At 44.5% G+C, this 14,354-nt stretch overlaps 1 protein-coding gene across 1 annotated transcript in view; it reads left to right on the top strand.

Moving 5' to 3' along the window:
• Positions 1 to 4,852, top strand: part of T265_08195 (hypothetical protein) — a gene marked incomplete at both ends in the record, with an annotated part of 32,308 nt that extends 27,456 nt beyond the window's left edge. The window contains one exon of the mRNA XM_009173924.1: positions 4,598 to 4,852. Within this exon, the coding sequence (XP_009172188.1) occupies positions 4,598 to 4,715 (118 nt within the window). The remainder of the gene's footprint in view (positions 1 to 4,597) is intronic.
• Positions 4,853 to 14,354: the final 9,502 nt, after the last annotated feature.

Genomic DNA, 14,354 nt, shown 5'->3' with positions numbered 1-14,354 from the left:
TATATATATATATAAACACAAAGGTCTATAAAGCCAGTGTGTCTGACAACAAAACGACGCGTAGGGATAATCTTGGAAGGAACTCTTGAGGAAAACCCCCGGAAAATGAAACGGAGTTCATAAAAATAATCATGGTGCAAGTAAGGCAACATAGTCACGCTGCTGGTAGCCACTGAGGCACTTCTACCACAGATTCTGGTCAAGTAAAGTCCTCCCATTACGGACTGTAGCAAAGGACTGAGAACAGTTGTGTGGTGAGCGTCTTCAGATTTCTGGACTCCATGATCTGCCGTTCATTCTTCGTCCGGAACTGTGAATACAATGCACCATGCGGATCGCTGTTACGCTTCCTAGTCAGCAGAGCGTATATCAATACATTATATTCTTAAGTATAATAGCCTAATGTCCGTAGAACAAGCGTCGTCTTTCATCAACATCACCATTTTGGCCATAATTGAAAGACGGCATTCTGCCCCTACCTCCAATACTATACACACAATATGTGGACGACATATTGGTTTTCTCAGTCTGCAACTACTTCAAGAACCCGTACAATCGTATGAACAAGTTATATCAAAACCTTTCTGTCTTTTGATGAAGAAATTGGTAGCAGCCTAACGTCTTTAGTTATTCTTTTCGTCAGAGGCTCAGACAGCACTTCTACGGGTTCTTTGTACGGTGAGCCCACATGGTCGTCATCATCATTTGGACTGGGCTGTATTTGCAGTTTTTCCCATTCCACTCCTTTTTCTTGTAAAAGAACCCTAGTGCGCACTTTGTTCGACCGCACCAGACAAATTTGTATCTCTGGCTCTCTTGAGGAAGAAGGGTTCTTACAAAACATGCTTATCTCCAACAACTACCCAAAATGATTTATGAACGTCCACAACACCCCACAACCTGAATGGAAGCCTAGTTGTTCAGTAAAAAAAGAAAGTATTTATCAAAGGATGCCAGTTAACCACAGCCTTATGACGCGAAATACATAGTGTAATAGGTCGTACAAATCTAATCGCTCATCTGATCCTGCATTCATCAATGAGACACGGTATTCTCCAATGCGCGCCGCTTACTGTGCAAAATCTCTGTCTCACTTGCTCTGTATCAACCGGCGTGCAGTTGCGGCGATGGCAGAACAGAGTATCTTATGCGAGCGCATCTCAGAAAGTTTGTCTCTCTTGACCGGTGCCCCGCCAGCCAGAACCCGAAAAGTCATCCCATCGATCGCTGACAATGTTCTGTCCATTGGACAACACCCGAATATGGTGTTTGAAATTTTGCTCCGCAAGGTCAACTGGAAGTTTCCAGCTCTTTGATGTCATGTTGATTCATTATTATCGACCCAGCTTGTGTTCATAAATGACCCTGACACGCCGTCAGCTTGCCTTGGACTAGAGAACGGACCTGACTGGCTCCTTTCCACTGTTTTATCGCCGCTTATTCCCATATGTGATACCTTCTAGTATCGTGACTGAGTAGATGATAATGAAATGTCTTCTCACTATTGTGTTATTCAAATAGACAAAAGAGACCCAATGTTTCAAGCGTCAACATTAGTTACTTCTTGTCACTCCCTGCCTTTTGCGCAGTGATAGTCAAATACAGTGAGTCACACAATATCATCCACCCACTAATGTCATGCCTTAAATCTGTATCGAACGGGTGCGTCACAGCTTGGGGGCTTCAGTTAATGTGAATAAACTTATATCCTTCACTTAAAGTCTGTTATGGCAGAGTCGCTACCCGTGTTGAATATACTCAGGGGTATGTGTCAGAAGCGTTCCGGGCGTCATTGTGATAGTTTACTGGTTAGTCTAGCTGAGACTTCTTCAGTGGGATGAATTGATCGATCTGTCGGCGGGAAGAATGCGTTTTCTCTATAAGTATGCAGTAGGAGGTATTTCTCTGGAGAGTTCCATTGTGGAAGTCTGAGCCGCGTAACGGACCTTCTGGAAGCCGCTTACTCGTTTGAGCGAAGGTCCACTGATCTAGTAGGGATGTTTCGATTCCGAATCATGGGTACTAGTTACTGGCACATCTCCGGACAATATGGTATCACGTGATACGAGCTACTGATTCCCACTACCTTGAGTGTGAAAGCTGGTTCCTAGACTTCTCTTACCCAACTTCATCCTCTTCAGTTACCTAGGCAATTCTCATCCTTCGCACCAATCGGCCCATGCCTCACCTTTCCAATTGACTGTTTTTCTTTCAGAAACATTGCCGTTGGAGAAGAAATGACTTGGGATTATGGCTACACCGTGGACGCTGTCCCATTCAAAGTGCTCTACTGTTACTGTGGTGAACCGAATTGTCGCATACGTTTGCTTTAGCTGCGTGCGACTGACGATTCCTGTACAGTTTTATCAAGTCCCTAATAAGTTCTACCCTCAGATCCCCCCTGTGGCTCTCTATCCACCAGCCTCTTATTTTAATCATACTAACAAAATATTGCCCATTATGTCCCACTCTGTATTTTGATAACACGGCTGCGATTTTTTGAGAAAGGTACAAAAGTGCAATTATGATCACTGCGTACAAGAAGACCAGCTCTGTTTTTGTACCAGGTAACCGTAGGAACGTGTCACCGGCCCATTGGGCATGTTCAAACTCATAGGCACCTTAGAAAAACCGGATCAGGTGTACCTTTCCATCGGAGAGTAGTGTAGCATGGTAACGTCAGTTCTGCTCACGCCTCGGTTCAGTTCACTCGAATGTTTTCGGCCACCCAACAGACCGACAGGTTTGCCGTGAAGAGTCGCCAGCACCTACCTAGCTAGTGCCAGCTGTAGCTCTGTGTAACAGTTTCCGTAACTATTGGGATTATAAGGGTCACTCTTAGCTTCATCGCATTACATGTGATAATAATTAGCCGGTACTGATGTTAGTGTGGGCTAAGTAATTCGAATTCTATTAAACATGCTAATGTAGTCCTCACTCCCGACATACAGCAGCGTTATGGTGGGAAGAATTCTAACGAATGGTAAAAAATTTCACATAAAAACCTAGAATGTGATGAGGAAACCCATGTAGACAGCATTTGTCCCATAATATAGGATCCCTATTCGAGTTCGCCTGTCGTTTGATCATAACTTACCGAGAATCTACGAGGTTCCATCCACGGATGTCCGAGAATGGAACCAGCAGAGTGGGATAAAATATGCTGTTGGTTGAAACAGTTGGTTGATCCGTGTGCGTTAGCAACAGGGGGCGAGAATCCTTGGTCATACTCCTTGTGGCTGTTTGCTTCAAGTTGTAGTTTAGGTCGATATGGCATAAGCGACAAATGTTCGCCCAATTTGCTGGAGAGTTTGCAAATTTCTCAGCCTAGTCCTTGACTGAGAACGTGTTATTTTGTCGCCTTACTAGGGGGGGGGGGGGAGGGCGAGTACATCGCTTGGCTTTTGTTGCCTGAACTTTGGGAGTGGTTATCCGTTCGGACACCTGGTTCGAATTAGGCGCATTTCCGTATGGAGTTTTCGACGCGAGCGTAGCTCTCAAGCGCATGTCCCCCCCCAATTGGATAGCGTAGCCATACTTGGGTTTCGTCATATTACCTGTGTTCATATTTATTCTGGATGGCGTCATCAAGTTTACCACGGTTTATCGTTCTGTGCGGTTTGTGGCGCTAGATTTTAGTCCTCATTTTATGCTATCGCCCACACAAAACTGCTCTGCTGAGTTTTGATCGTAACGAAATAAAGTGCAAGCAAGAACACTGCAACGGATTTGGCACTGTGAAGAATCAGGGAATCCCGCTTTTGAAGTAAAGTTTTATACAACCTATGTTGGAATTGTGTTGCTAGTGGAAATATTCCGAGGAAGTAGAGCGAGTGGGATTCCCTTGAACCAATCTTATAAAATACGACGGACCCCAGCTTGTTGTGAAAACTGATTCTTGGACGAACTGGCTTTCAAGTTTCCCGGTTTTTGCGTGCACGATCAAAACTATCTAATATATCGTAATGTCCTTGGTAAGGTACCCACACGGAGGCCTCTTTTGGGTGTATGTTCCTAATCTCTGCGCCAGTTCGTCATATTTTAAATGAATGGATGTCTCAAACGAGGAATACGGTGGATTGTAGCAAGTTTAATGGGAGCGATGAGTAGAGTACTCTCCCATGGATCGAGTGCCCCGGAATCCGACGACTTTGCTGTGAGACACATGATGGCGACGCCTATAAACCCTGGAGTAGTGCATTCTGTCGGACACTTTGCCGGGTGCACTTACGACCTTGGACATCTTGGGTTGGTATTACCCGCTGATTAACCGGATATAGGCATGCCCCAGTACTCTTGTAGTGGATAACGCTAGCAAATACCAGTTCAAAGTAGTTAAATCAAGTGAGTAAAAATAGACGAGATGATACAACTCATAGTTCGTTGGTACAGTTAGTTATTACCACCACAATAAATCCAAATCGATCTCCTTCCTGGAATCTTCCTTAATATATCCCTAGATACTTTCTATCCCGTCGTAGTCTGAAAGGTAGATCACCGCTCGTTAATTCACTGACAGCCTAACTCGTCACAGCAAGAAGGGACCACGCCTTTCACGAAGTACAGAATTTGTATCAATTGACTGTTTTTCTTTCAGAAACATTGCCGTTGGAGAAGAAATGACTTGGGATTATGGCTACACCGTGGACGCTGTCCCATTCAAAGTGCTCTACTGTTACTGTGGTGAACCGAATTGTCGCATACGTTTGCTTTAGCTGCGTGCGACTGACGATTCCTGTACAGTTTTATCAAGTCCCTAATAAGTTCTACCCTCAGATCCCCCCTGTGGCTCTCTATCCACCAGCCTCTTATTTTAATCATACTAACAAAATATTGCCCATTATGTCCCACTCTGTATTTTGATAACACGGCTGCGATTTTTTGAGAAAGGTACAAAAGTGCAATTATGATCACTGCGTACAAGAAGACCAGCTCTGTTTTTGTACCAGGTAACCGTAGGAACGTGTCACCGGCCCATTGGGCATGTTCAAACTCATAGGCACCTTAGAAAAACCGGATCAGGTGTACCTTTCCATCGGAGAGTAGTGTAGCATGGTAACGTCAGTTCTGCTCACGCCTCGGTTCAGTTCACTCGAATGTTTTCGGCCACCCAACAGACCGACAGGTTTGCCGTGAAGAGTCGCCAGCACCTACCTAGCTAGTGCCAGCTGTAGCTCTGTGTAACAGTTTCCGTAACTATTGGGATTATAAGGGTCACTCTTAGCTTCATCGCATTACATGTGATAATAATTAGCCGGTACTGATGTTAGTGTGGGCTAAGTAATTCGAATTCTATTAAACATGCTAATGTAGTCCTCACTCCCGACATACAGCAGCGTTATGGTGGGAAGAATTCTAACGAATGGTAAAAAATTTCACATAAAAACCTAGAATGTGATGAGGAAACCCATGTAGACAGCATTTGTCCCATAATATAGGATCCCTATTCGAGTTCGCCTGTCGTTTGATCATAACTTACCGAGAATCTACGAGGTTCCATCCACGGATGTCCGAGAATGGAACCAGCAGAGTGGGATAAAATATGCTGTTGGTTGAAACAGTTGGTTGATCCGTGTGCGTTAGCAACAGGGGGCGAGAATCCTTGGTCATACTCCTTGTGGCTGTTTGCTTCAAGTTGTAGTTTAGGTCGATATGGCATAAGCGACAAATGTTCGCCCAATTTGCTGGAGAGTTTGCAAATTTCTCAGCCTAGTCCTTGACTGAGAACGTGTTATTTTGTCGCCTTACTAGGGGGGGGGGGTCGAGGGCGAGTACATCGCTTGGCTTTTGTTGCCTGAACTTTGGGAGTGGTTATCCGTTCGGACACCTGGTTCGAATTAGGCGCATTTCCGTATGGAGTTTTCGACGCGAGCGTAGCTCTCAAGCGCATGTCCCCCCCCCCAATTGGATAGCGTAGCCATACTTGGGTTTCGTCATATTACCTGTGTTCATATTTATTCTGGATGGCGTCATCAAGTTTACCATGTGCGGTTTGTGGCGCTAGATTTTAGTCCTCATTTTATGCTATCGCCCACACAAAACTGCTCTGCTGAGTTTTGATCGTAACGAAATAAAGTGCAAGCAAGAACACTGCAACGGATTTGGCACTGTGAAGAATCAGGGAATCCCGCTTTTGAAGTAAAGTTTTATACAACCTATGTTGGAATTGTGTTGCTAGTGGAAATATTCCGAGGAAGTAGAGCGAGTGGGATTCCCTTGAACCAATCTTATAAAATACGACGGACCCCAGCTTGTTGTGAAAACTGATTCTTGGACGAACTGGCTTTCAAGTTTCCCGGTTTTTGCGTGCACGATCAAAACTATCTAATATATCGTAATGTCCTTGGTAAGGTACCCACACGGAGGCCTCTTTTGGGTGTATGTTCCTAATCTCTGCGCCAGTTCGTCATATTTTAAATGAATGGATGTCTCAAACGAGGAATACGGTGGATTGTAGCAAGTTTAATGGGAGCGATGAGTAGAGTACTCTCCCATGGATCGAGTGCCCCGGAATCCGACGACTTTGCTGTGAGACACATGATGGCGACGCCTATAAACCCTGGAGTAGTGCATTCTGTCGGACACTTTGCCGGGTGCACTTACGACCTTGGACATCTTGGGTTGGTATTACCCGCTGATTAACCGGATATAGGCATGCCCCAGTACTCTTGTAGTGGATAACGCTAGCAAATACCAGTTCAAAGTAGTTAAATCAAGTGAGTAAAAATAGACGAGATGATACAACTCATAGTTCGTTGGTACAGTTAGTTATTACCACCACAATAAATCCAAATCGATCTCCTTCCTGGAATCTTCCTTAATATATCCCTAGATACTTTCTATCCCGTCGTAGTCTGAAAGGTAGATCACCGCTCGTTAATTCACTGACAGCCTAACTCGTCACAGCAAGAAGGGACCACGCCTTTCACGAAGTACAGAATTTGTATCGTGTGTATGCATCCATATTTCTTTTGCTTTCATTTAAACAAAAGTTATTCGGTATGAAGGGAAGAGGAATAAGCTGAGATTTAGTGAGAGATAGAAAGTGGTACTATTTGAGTAATGCTAAGTTACAAAGAAAGTACTAATATACAATGGTCAGAAGGATCACCATACTCTCATAGTTTATCGGAGTTCCCTCTGCCGTACTAACCCTGAGGCGAACAAAATTTACGGATTAATCGGTGTCCTTATTCAATTCCTTAGACTATTGACTCTTCTACATCAGCCTCCGGTCTTTCTGATGCCTGCTGTATGTTGGCTTCAGTTGTCTACCTCCGCTCCACATTTGTCCCGTCACTTTTCTTTATACTGATCTCCGCTCATCATGAGTAGCCGTGAAGCATTCTACCATCAATGTGTTTGGGGCTTTCACAATCAGTAGCGTTTGCTTCACTGACTCTCATCAAGTGGCTTTAGTGTCGTCATCAGGATGTTTCGGGTATATGCAGGCAATTATGGATTTTCATGTCCATTGCTTCTCATTTACTGATATAGGTTGGAATGCAGTTTTGAAGCAAACCCAGTATTTAATTTGAGAATATAAATAGCATTCGAGATGTACACTCTACAATCGCGAGAATCACGCTGGAAACGGAAGGCAAGTTAGTCCAATATCTTAACGGTCACCCTTTACATTTCACCAAACAAGTGACATGACTAGATTGGCACAGCAGCCGCCCGTTACTGGAGTTTGCTTGGCTCTTCTTCACAGCGGTCCTTTTCCGACATTTTTCGAATCAGCCTACTACTGCATGGAGGAACATTCGAAATGATTCGCTAGATGAAACTGAAGAACACCCGCTAAGCTCCGATCTAGATGGAAGCTTTCGGGTGCCCTTTGGGATCAAAACACTTGGTGAAATTCCTCGCTCAATCTAGTGATCTCGTCAGGAATTTGCATTAGTGAAAGGCCAAAGTCTATGAGAACCGGGCAGTTAAGACCCATGTCGGAACTTACATCCATATGATCGTCCGAAGTAAAGGATAGGCCCCAGCCTAACGTTACATCTCGATGTACGAAAGATTTGAGACAGAACTTAAGCCTGATTGGCCATTAGCTTAAGGAAACTGCTGTCATTTATAGATGCATACATATAAAATGTCCATACAGCGCTCAAAGTTCGGTGGAGCAAGCAATAATGTGGCATGACACGCCTGAAACGAAATGGGGTTCTAACGATCACGCACCTGAAACCGCGACGCGCAAACAAGGGGCTAAGGTTTTCATTCCAAGATGAAGTTGGCACAAGAACGGATTTTCCGCTTGACAGTGATGCTGAACGGCGCAAAAGGAAGTTATCTAGAAAATCACTCCTTTAGAAGTCGTTCGGGGAGCCTGAATAACCGTGGTGCGGCCGTCCCTGCAGTACGCAACGAGACATACGTTGGGTCTGGACAAATTATATGAACAATTTCCATAGAAAGACTGCTGAATTTGCGGCCATCTGTTGAACATTCTACAGCAATGCTTCATCATTTTTCAGTCAGAAACTTTGAGAATAAAAGACCACTAGACTTCCCCCCGTCTATCGATCGCGATGTATTGTAGAGCAATAATAATGTCCAACTGCCGAGGAGTGGGTTTGGAGGCGGACTCAAATCTTTATGAGGTTGACAGGTACTTTTAATATCGAAGACAGAATGCTGAAAACTAAAATTGGTCGATTTGTTGGAGGGAAAATGCGCCGTTTCAGAGTTTGTATTCAGGTTGCCGTCCTCAATTGTCTCCTGAAGGGTCCGCTTGTACCTGGCTCATAAGTTCAGGAATTCTGTAAAATCAAGGCTGATAGAAATCAGATATAGAACAAATAGGGAAGTTTTAATTAAATTATCTCACTGAACGCTTCCTCTAGGATGACTGGTAAGTCATTTAGCGTAAGGCCCCATCAAGCAAACCGGGGCCCGTTCGGCGGTCAACAGAAATATCATGCAAGATCACGTAAGGGAATCGCGCCAAAAAATCACACGCTGACTTTTTATCTGTTTTCAGCCATTCTAGACACACGAAAAGAGGCCATTTCTTTGGTACATTCAAGTGTTTTGCGATCCACTTCTGCTTTTACCAATATTCCGACAATTTCTGCTTTGTAGCTCACCGCTGTACTTTAACTGAAGAGTAGTGTTCTCACTGGCTTCTACTTCGCCATTAGTGTCGCACTTACCAGATAACCCTTGATTTCCGAAGTTTTTTATCTTGGGACTGTGTTCATGGGAGGATCCTTAAATATCTGGTGCAATACACAGGAAACCGCTGGATCCCATCAATTGTCATAGCATGTCAGCACTCTGGCGCAATCCAAATACCGAGCACCGGAAGGTAAAAGAGAACGACTTTGTTTATGCATCATCAGGGCCGTTTAACCGTTGGAAACTAATATCAAGTAGTGAGAAAAACACACTGAATTGCAGTCCAGTATACCAGTTGGATAAGTAGGTAACGGCTTCAAGATGGAGCGAAAGGCATGGCGTATAGCCAGAACAGCCGTGCGCGCTCGATTAGAAGCCGCGCATGAATGGCGGATATTAGCATGGAGAGACAAGAGAACCGGGCTGATGGGAAGAGAAAAGATAAACACAGGATTGGTTCTTTATGTATGCATAATATAGATGGCCAGGGTTGAGAGATTCTGTGTCCAAATTTACATAAGCCAAACCAACAATATGCGTTATTCTGACTCAAACGCGAAATGATCCACTATCACACTGGACGCAGAATTTATCTGGCAATGGTTTGTTGGGTAATTCCCGGTCCCCCGTATCAGTCATTGACTGTAGAACTGCTTCATTTCAAGTCCGTGAAAGACTGACCGAGGAAGCAGAGACTAGACGGCAAAATCCGGAATTTAGCGGTGAACGCGCTTTCGGTGTAAATCCTAGCGTATCATTGAGCTCCAATGGCTGCAGGATGCAACTGATTTACGACAGCCTAAGTTGGAAGATACAGAGACGAAAGCGTGCTCCAATCTTTTGGCCTTCGAATTTGCTTGCCCACTTGTGGAAATATACAGACCCCAAAAAAGCCCGATACTTTTGCGAAAATGATTACGGTTTGACACTGACAAACATTCCAGCGTGTAAATCTCTAATGAAGTGAGCGTAAGATGAAATAAATTACTTTTCTGTGATTTCCTTACGTTCACCCACAACAGATGTATACTCAACCACAAGCTATGTGCCATAGGTGTTTAAGGACCTATGGTCCCATGCCGGGAAATAATTCGAACTCGTCGCGTACAGCAGCTTGCTTGCAAAATTCAGAAGGGCATTTTCCTTCGCCGGGTTTCAGGCTCATTTTCACATGCCAAATGTGAGACTCGTGAACATGGGCACTAAAAACAGAAAACATTTCACAGGAATTGAAAGCAATCGGTGGGTGCTGAGCGCCGCGCTTTAGACATACGCGACTGTTCTCGTTGCAGCAAGGACATCAGGTGCTACAGTGGTTGTGATAAATGATTATTTATGATGTTTTACAATTAAACGGAAGCCGCTCAGTAATCGGACATAGCATCTTGAAAACGATAGTGTCCTCAAGGTTCTTAGTCGCCCATTGTGTGGGTCTTCGTTCAGTGTGTTTTCTTATGACCTGTTGGAAGATCGATTTTGGTCCAGCAAATGTATTGAAATGGCGAATTTTATTCAAAGGAATGTGCTGCTGGAAGAGAGCCAGATTGCGGCGCTCTAGAAACTAAGCATTGGTAAATTCACTGTGGGTGTATATTTCAGCGTTTTATTGTCACCAGCGTTTTCTTGAGTTGCGAGGAAATTTCAGGTATTTGAAGGCCCCTTTCTGGGAAGACTGTTTTTTGCCCCAAGAAATGGTATCCTTTTGCAAAGCAATGCACCGATCACTGTGAGAGTGTAATCGCGAATATTTTTATATCCTTACAGAATTTTCGCTCAGAAAATGCCGGACTTTGATTATATGACAAGCCACTTCAGAAGCTTTTATAAACAACATCAGTCCTCTTTTGATCACTTTATGCTTTTAATCCCAATTAATTTATATTGGAAAAGCGCTTCCCCCCAAGAATTGGGTGAGCAATGCCGCGGTCGGACTTTTTCCATTGAACTAAGTATGATTTGTTATATTACCATCCATTCTCCATTAGGCGAGAATAAACGAGTGGTACTCTTCTAAGATCTTGTTACACTTCGATAAAAGCCCCGCCCCAGAAACTGGGTGATTAACTGTTCCCCACCCAACAAGCAGACACCGACTTTACTCTGAAAACGGAAGGGCAGAATTACACAGCATATCGTAGTATCAAAGGTGTACCTCTGACCTTCAACCTGAGTTATCTGGTCGATATTGTTTGATTGATTGTTATTGATTCCGGGATGATCAAGCGCAAGATGATTGGTCGACGCTGACTGGTTAATTCAGCGTAAGAGTTGCCATTCGCTATTCTGACGCTCTGAACATTCTAAAGCAACGGGAGTAGTGGCCATCCATATATTCTTTGGGTTTCGCCCTTCTGGCCCTTCCAGTTCACCCGTGCTGTTATCACACTACTACTCAAAACGAGTGAGTGTTGGTGGGGTTGCTCTGTACTTACATGCGGCCCTACCAACCCCGATTGTCCTCCCTGACACCACCCCCGCACCCTTTTGCGGTGCACTCTGGGTCCAAATCCCGCTGCGCGGGTCCGATTCTCTCCTTCTCGGTGTGGCCTACCGTAGCCCCTCGAGTCCCTCTGAAGATGACCAATTCCTCATACGATCCCCTGAGCAACTCCCCTCTAACTACCACTTCACTCATCTCCTGCTGGTAGGTGACTTCAACGCTCCGATGGTCTCCTGGATGGAGCTCCAGCGCGTCGATTCAAGCGGACGTTTTGCAGCGGCGCTGATTGAAGTCGTTCAACAGAGTGCTGGGACTCAAAATGTCGTTGCACCCACCAGATACCGCGCAGGCCAACTACCATCCCTCTTGGACTTGGTCATCATTAACGAAAGACACTTCGTTGATCAGGTAACAATTAACGTTCCACTGGGNTCCCGAACCTCAAAGGTGGTTTCGAGACTTCTGCCGTGCAAATTTCTCAGGAATGCGCCTCTTCCTTGAACAAGTCACACTGGAAAAATTATATAGGACCATGTCCAGAAAGCTTACGAGGCTGACGCGATGTTCGTCCCAAAAAGCCAGCACACACTCGGATGAACCGCAGGCTGCAAAGAAGGGTTCGGCGAATTCTGAAAAAAATGTCGCAACTTTTTTTCAAAAAGTTGACTACAGGGGATACAGAAGATAAGCTGGCATTTTGTTAAATGCGGAACCGCTGTAAATCAGAAATCCGCCAATGATCATGAGTCGGAGAAGCATGGAGAATACACTCTGCTAAAATGAAGAACAAACATATTTTCGTCAAAGTGTTCCCTAAGTAAGCGTTTGTTATAAGGAGGAATCGGTATTTTCACAGAATGGATCGTCTATTTTTGAGGTAGAATAATATATTCCAGCATACACAGGAGGTCTAGACCGAACTGTACGTCGGATATAAGTAGACAGGGGTGTGAAGCGACCGCTCATTTCACGAAAGCAAGGATGACCAAGTGAATGCATTTCAAATGTTATTTGTGGGTATCACTTGCTCTCAATCCATTTATAATACTGACCATAAGATTTAACCGTATCAGCTGCCTAAACCTGCGCTGAATTTAATGTATCTCCAGTGGATCATGGTCTTGGTAAGAACTAACCATGAGTACGTCCACCCTTTCCCATGGAAATGACGTGGGTTCATAATCTGTTTTGATGTTTGTATACAGCACAGACCGTACCGCTATCTGCAATCGAATATATGCGTATCCAAATCTAAGGACAACGTTCAAACATTGCATCAAATTGTATTTATTCTGTGTAGGTGGACTAATATCACATAAATACCATCTGGAGGGCGAGTTGTCTCAAAGGCTAGAGCGCGACTTTACTGACCGGAGGGTCCGTGGTTCGAACCCGAATTCTACACTTCAAATCCCCATGTCTAGGCTTGGGCAACCTGGCAGTATCCCAGCCCTCGTGCAACCTTCGGGTGGCGCGGCAGCTAGGCACCGAAAGGGTGTTACAGCTGAACATTTATGTTTTTATTAAATTCTTCGAGTTCTTGGTGGAAAAAAGGGTGGTCGGTTCTTGGTAGGTGCTTTCCATTTGATGAGAGCTACATTTCCGTGGTGAATAAGGGACACGACAAAAGATAGCAGTCTTTCACCCAGTGTGGGAATCGGGGTGGCACATTCGGCTATTTACAGATATCCAGTCGATCAATGAGGCTTCAGCTCGCAAGTTTCGTGCCACACCAGCAGCGCTGCAACTCGATACGGCAGCCAGACCATTCAAACATCAGTCTATAGCGTCTGTATAGAGTGTAGTTAACCCAACAGCTGCAATTGAATCATGTGTTCGAGTTTCAAATTCAGGAAATGTCGATTAATGGAGTATTTAGAGTAGGTCCACGAGTAGCTTGTTGATCGATCCGTCTAAGAAGTTCTTTTAAATACAGCAGTAAAAATAGAACGACGGCTGAAAAGCGGACGCCGAGGGTTGTCGTGTAGTGTGCCAATTCCATAAGTACATGACTGCAAGGGTCTACAAGAGGGGCATTGTCAAATGGGTAGGCACATAAAGCCTTCTGTGTTAAGTTCCCATCCTCTTCCCACTCTTTACGAGAACATTCATCTACATGGTTGTAAAAGTTGGATTCTAGTATTTACCACTGGTGTGTTGTTGCCGATGAATACCGATTTTGTTTCATAATTTCTTGACTGCGATGGGACCTAATTCTTAATTATGCCCTGTTTGAATAAAGCTTGGCTAACAGATTTTTCACTTTGACCCAACAAACACACGGCGGCGACAAGCTCAGAGTACACAAATTCATTAGGCAAAAATTTTTTATCATTTCGAGTAGCAGCTGCGTGGAATGACCTTCCTCCGACGGTTGTCCACGCTGCTTCTAGAACCCAGTTTAGAGCACTAGTAGACATTTGTTTATGCGAATCCTCGCACTGGCAAGCATACTGCCCCGCGATGAGAACATAAAGAGCAATGCTACACCCTTTTTCACTTGTGCCTTTCAGGTGAACGACAGCTACTGACCGACAACAACAAAACCGACCCGGAAAACCTGGGAAAAAAGCGTCGATCTTGTGTACCAATCCGTGCATCCGTGAATGTGGTTGCCATCTACGCTTCATAAAACAACGTGATGACAACGTTTTGAATAACTGCCTGCGACCAGTTAGCTGGTCAGCTGTGATGTACTTCTTTTCAAAAGACCCGGAGGATAAGGAAGCGTTTCGTGCCCTACAACTATTTAACAGCTCAGTTCGAATCTAGTGGCTGGCCTCAG

This window comes from Opisthorchis viverrini, assembly GCF_000715545.1.
Source record: "Opisthorchis viverrini unplaced genomic scaffold opera_v5_206, whole genome shotgun sequence".
Classification (NCBI taxonomy): domain Eukaryota; kingdom Metazoa; phylum Platyhelminthes; class Trematoda; order Opisthorchiida; family Opisthorchiidae; genus Opisthorchis; species Opisthorchis viverrini.
Note: the sequence above shows the minus strand (reverse complement) of the source record. Positions and strands in the feature narration are given on the sequence as shown.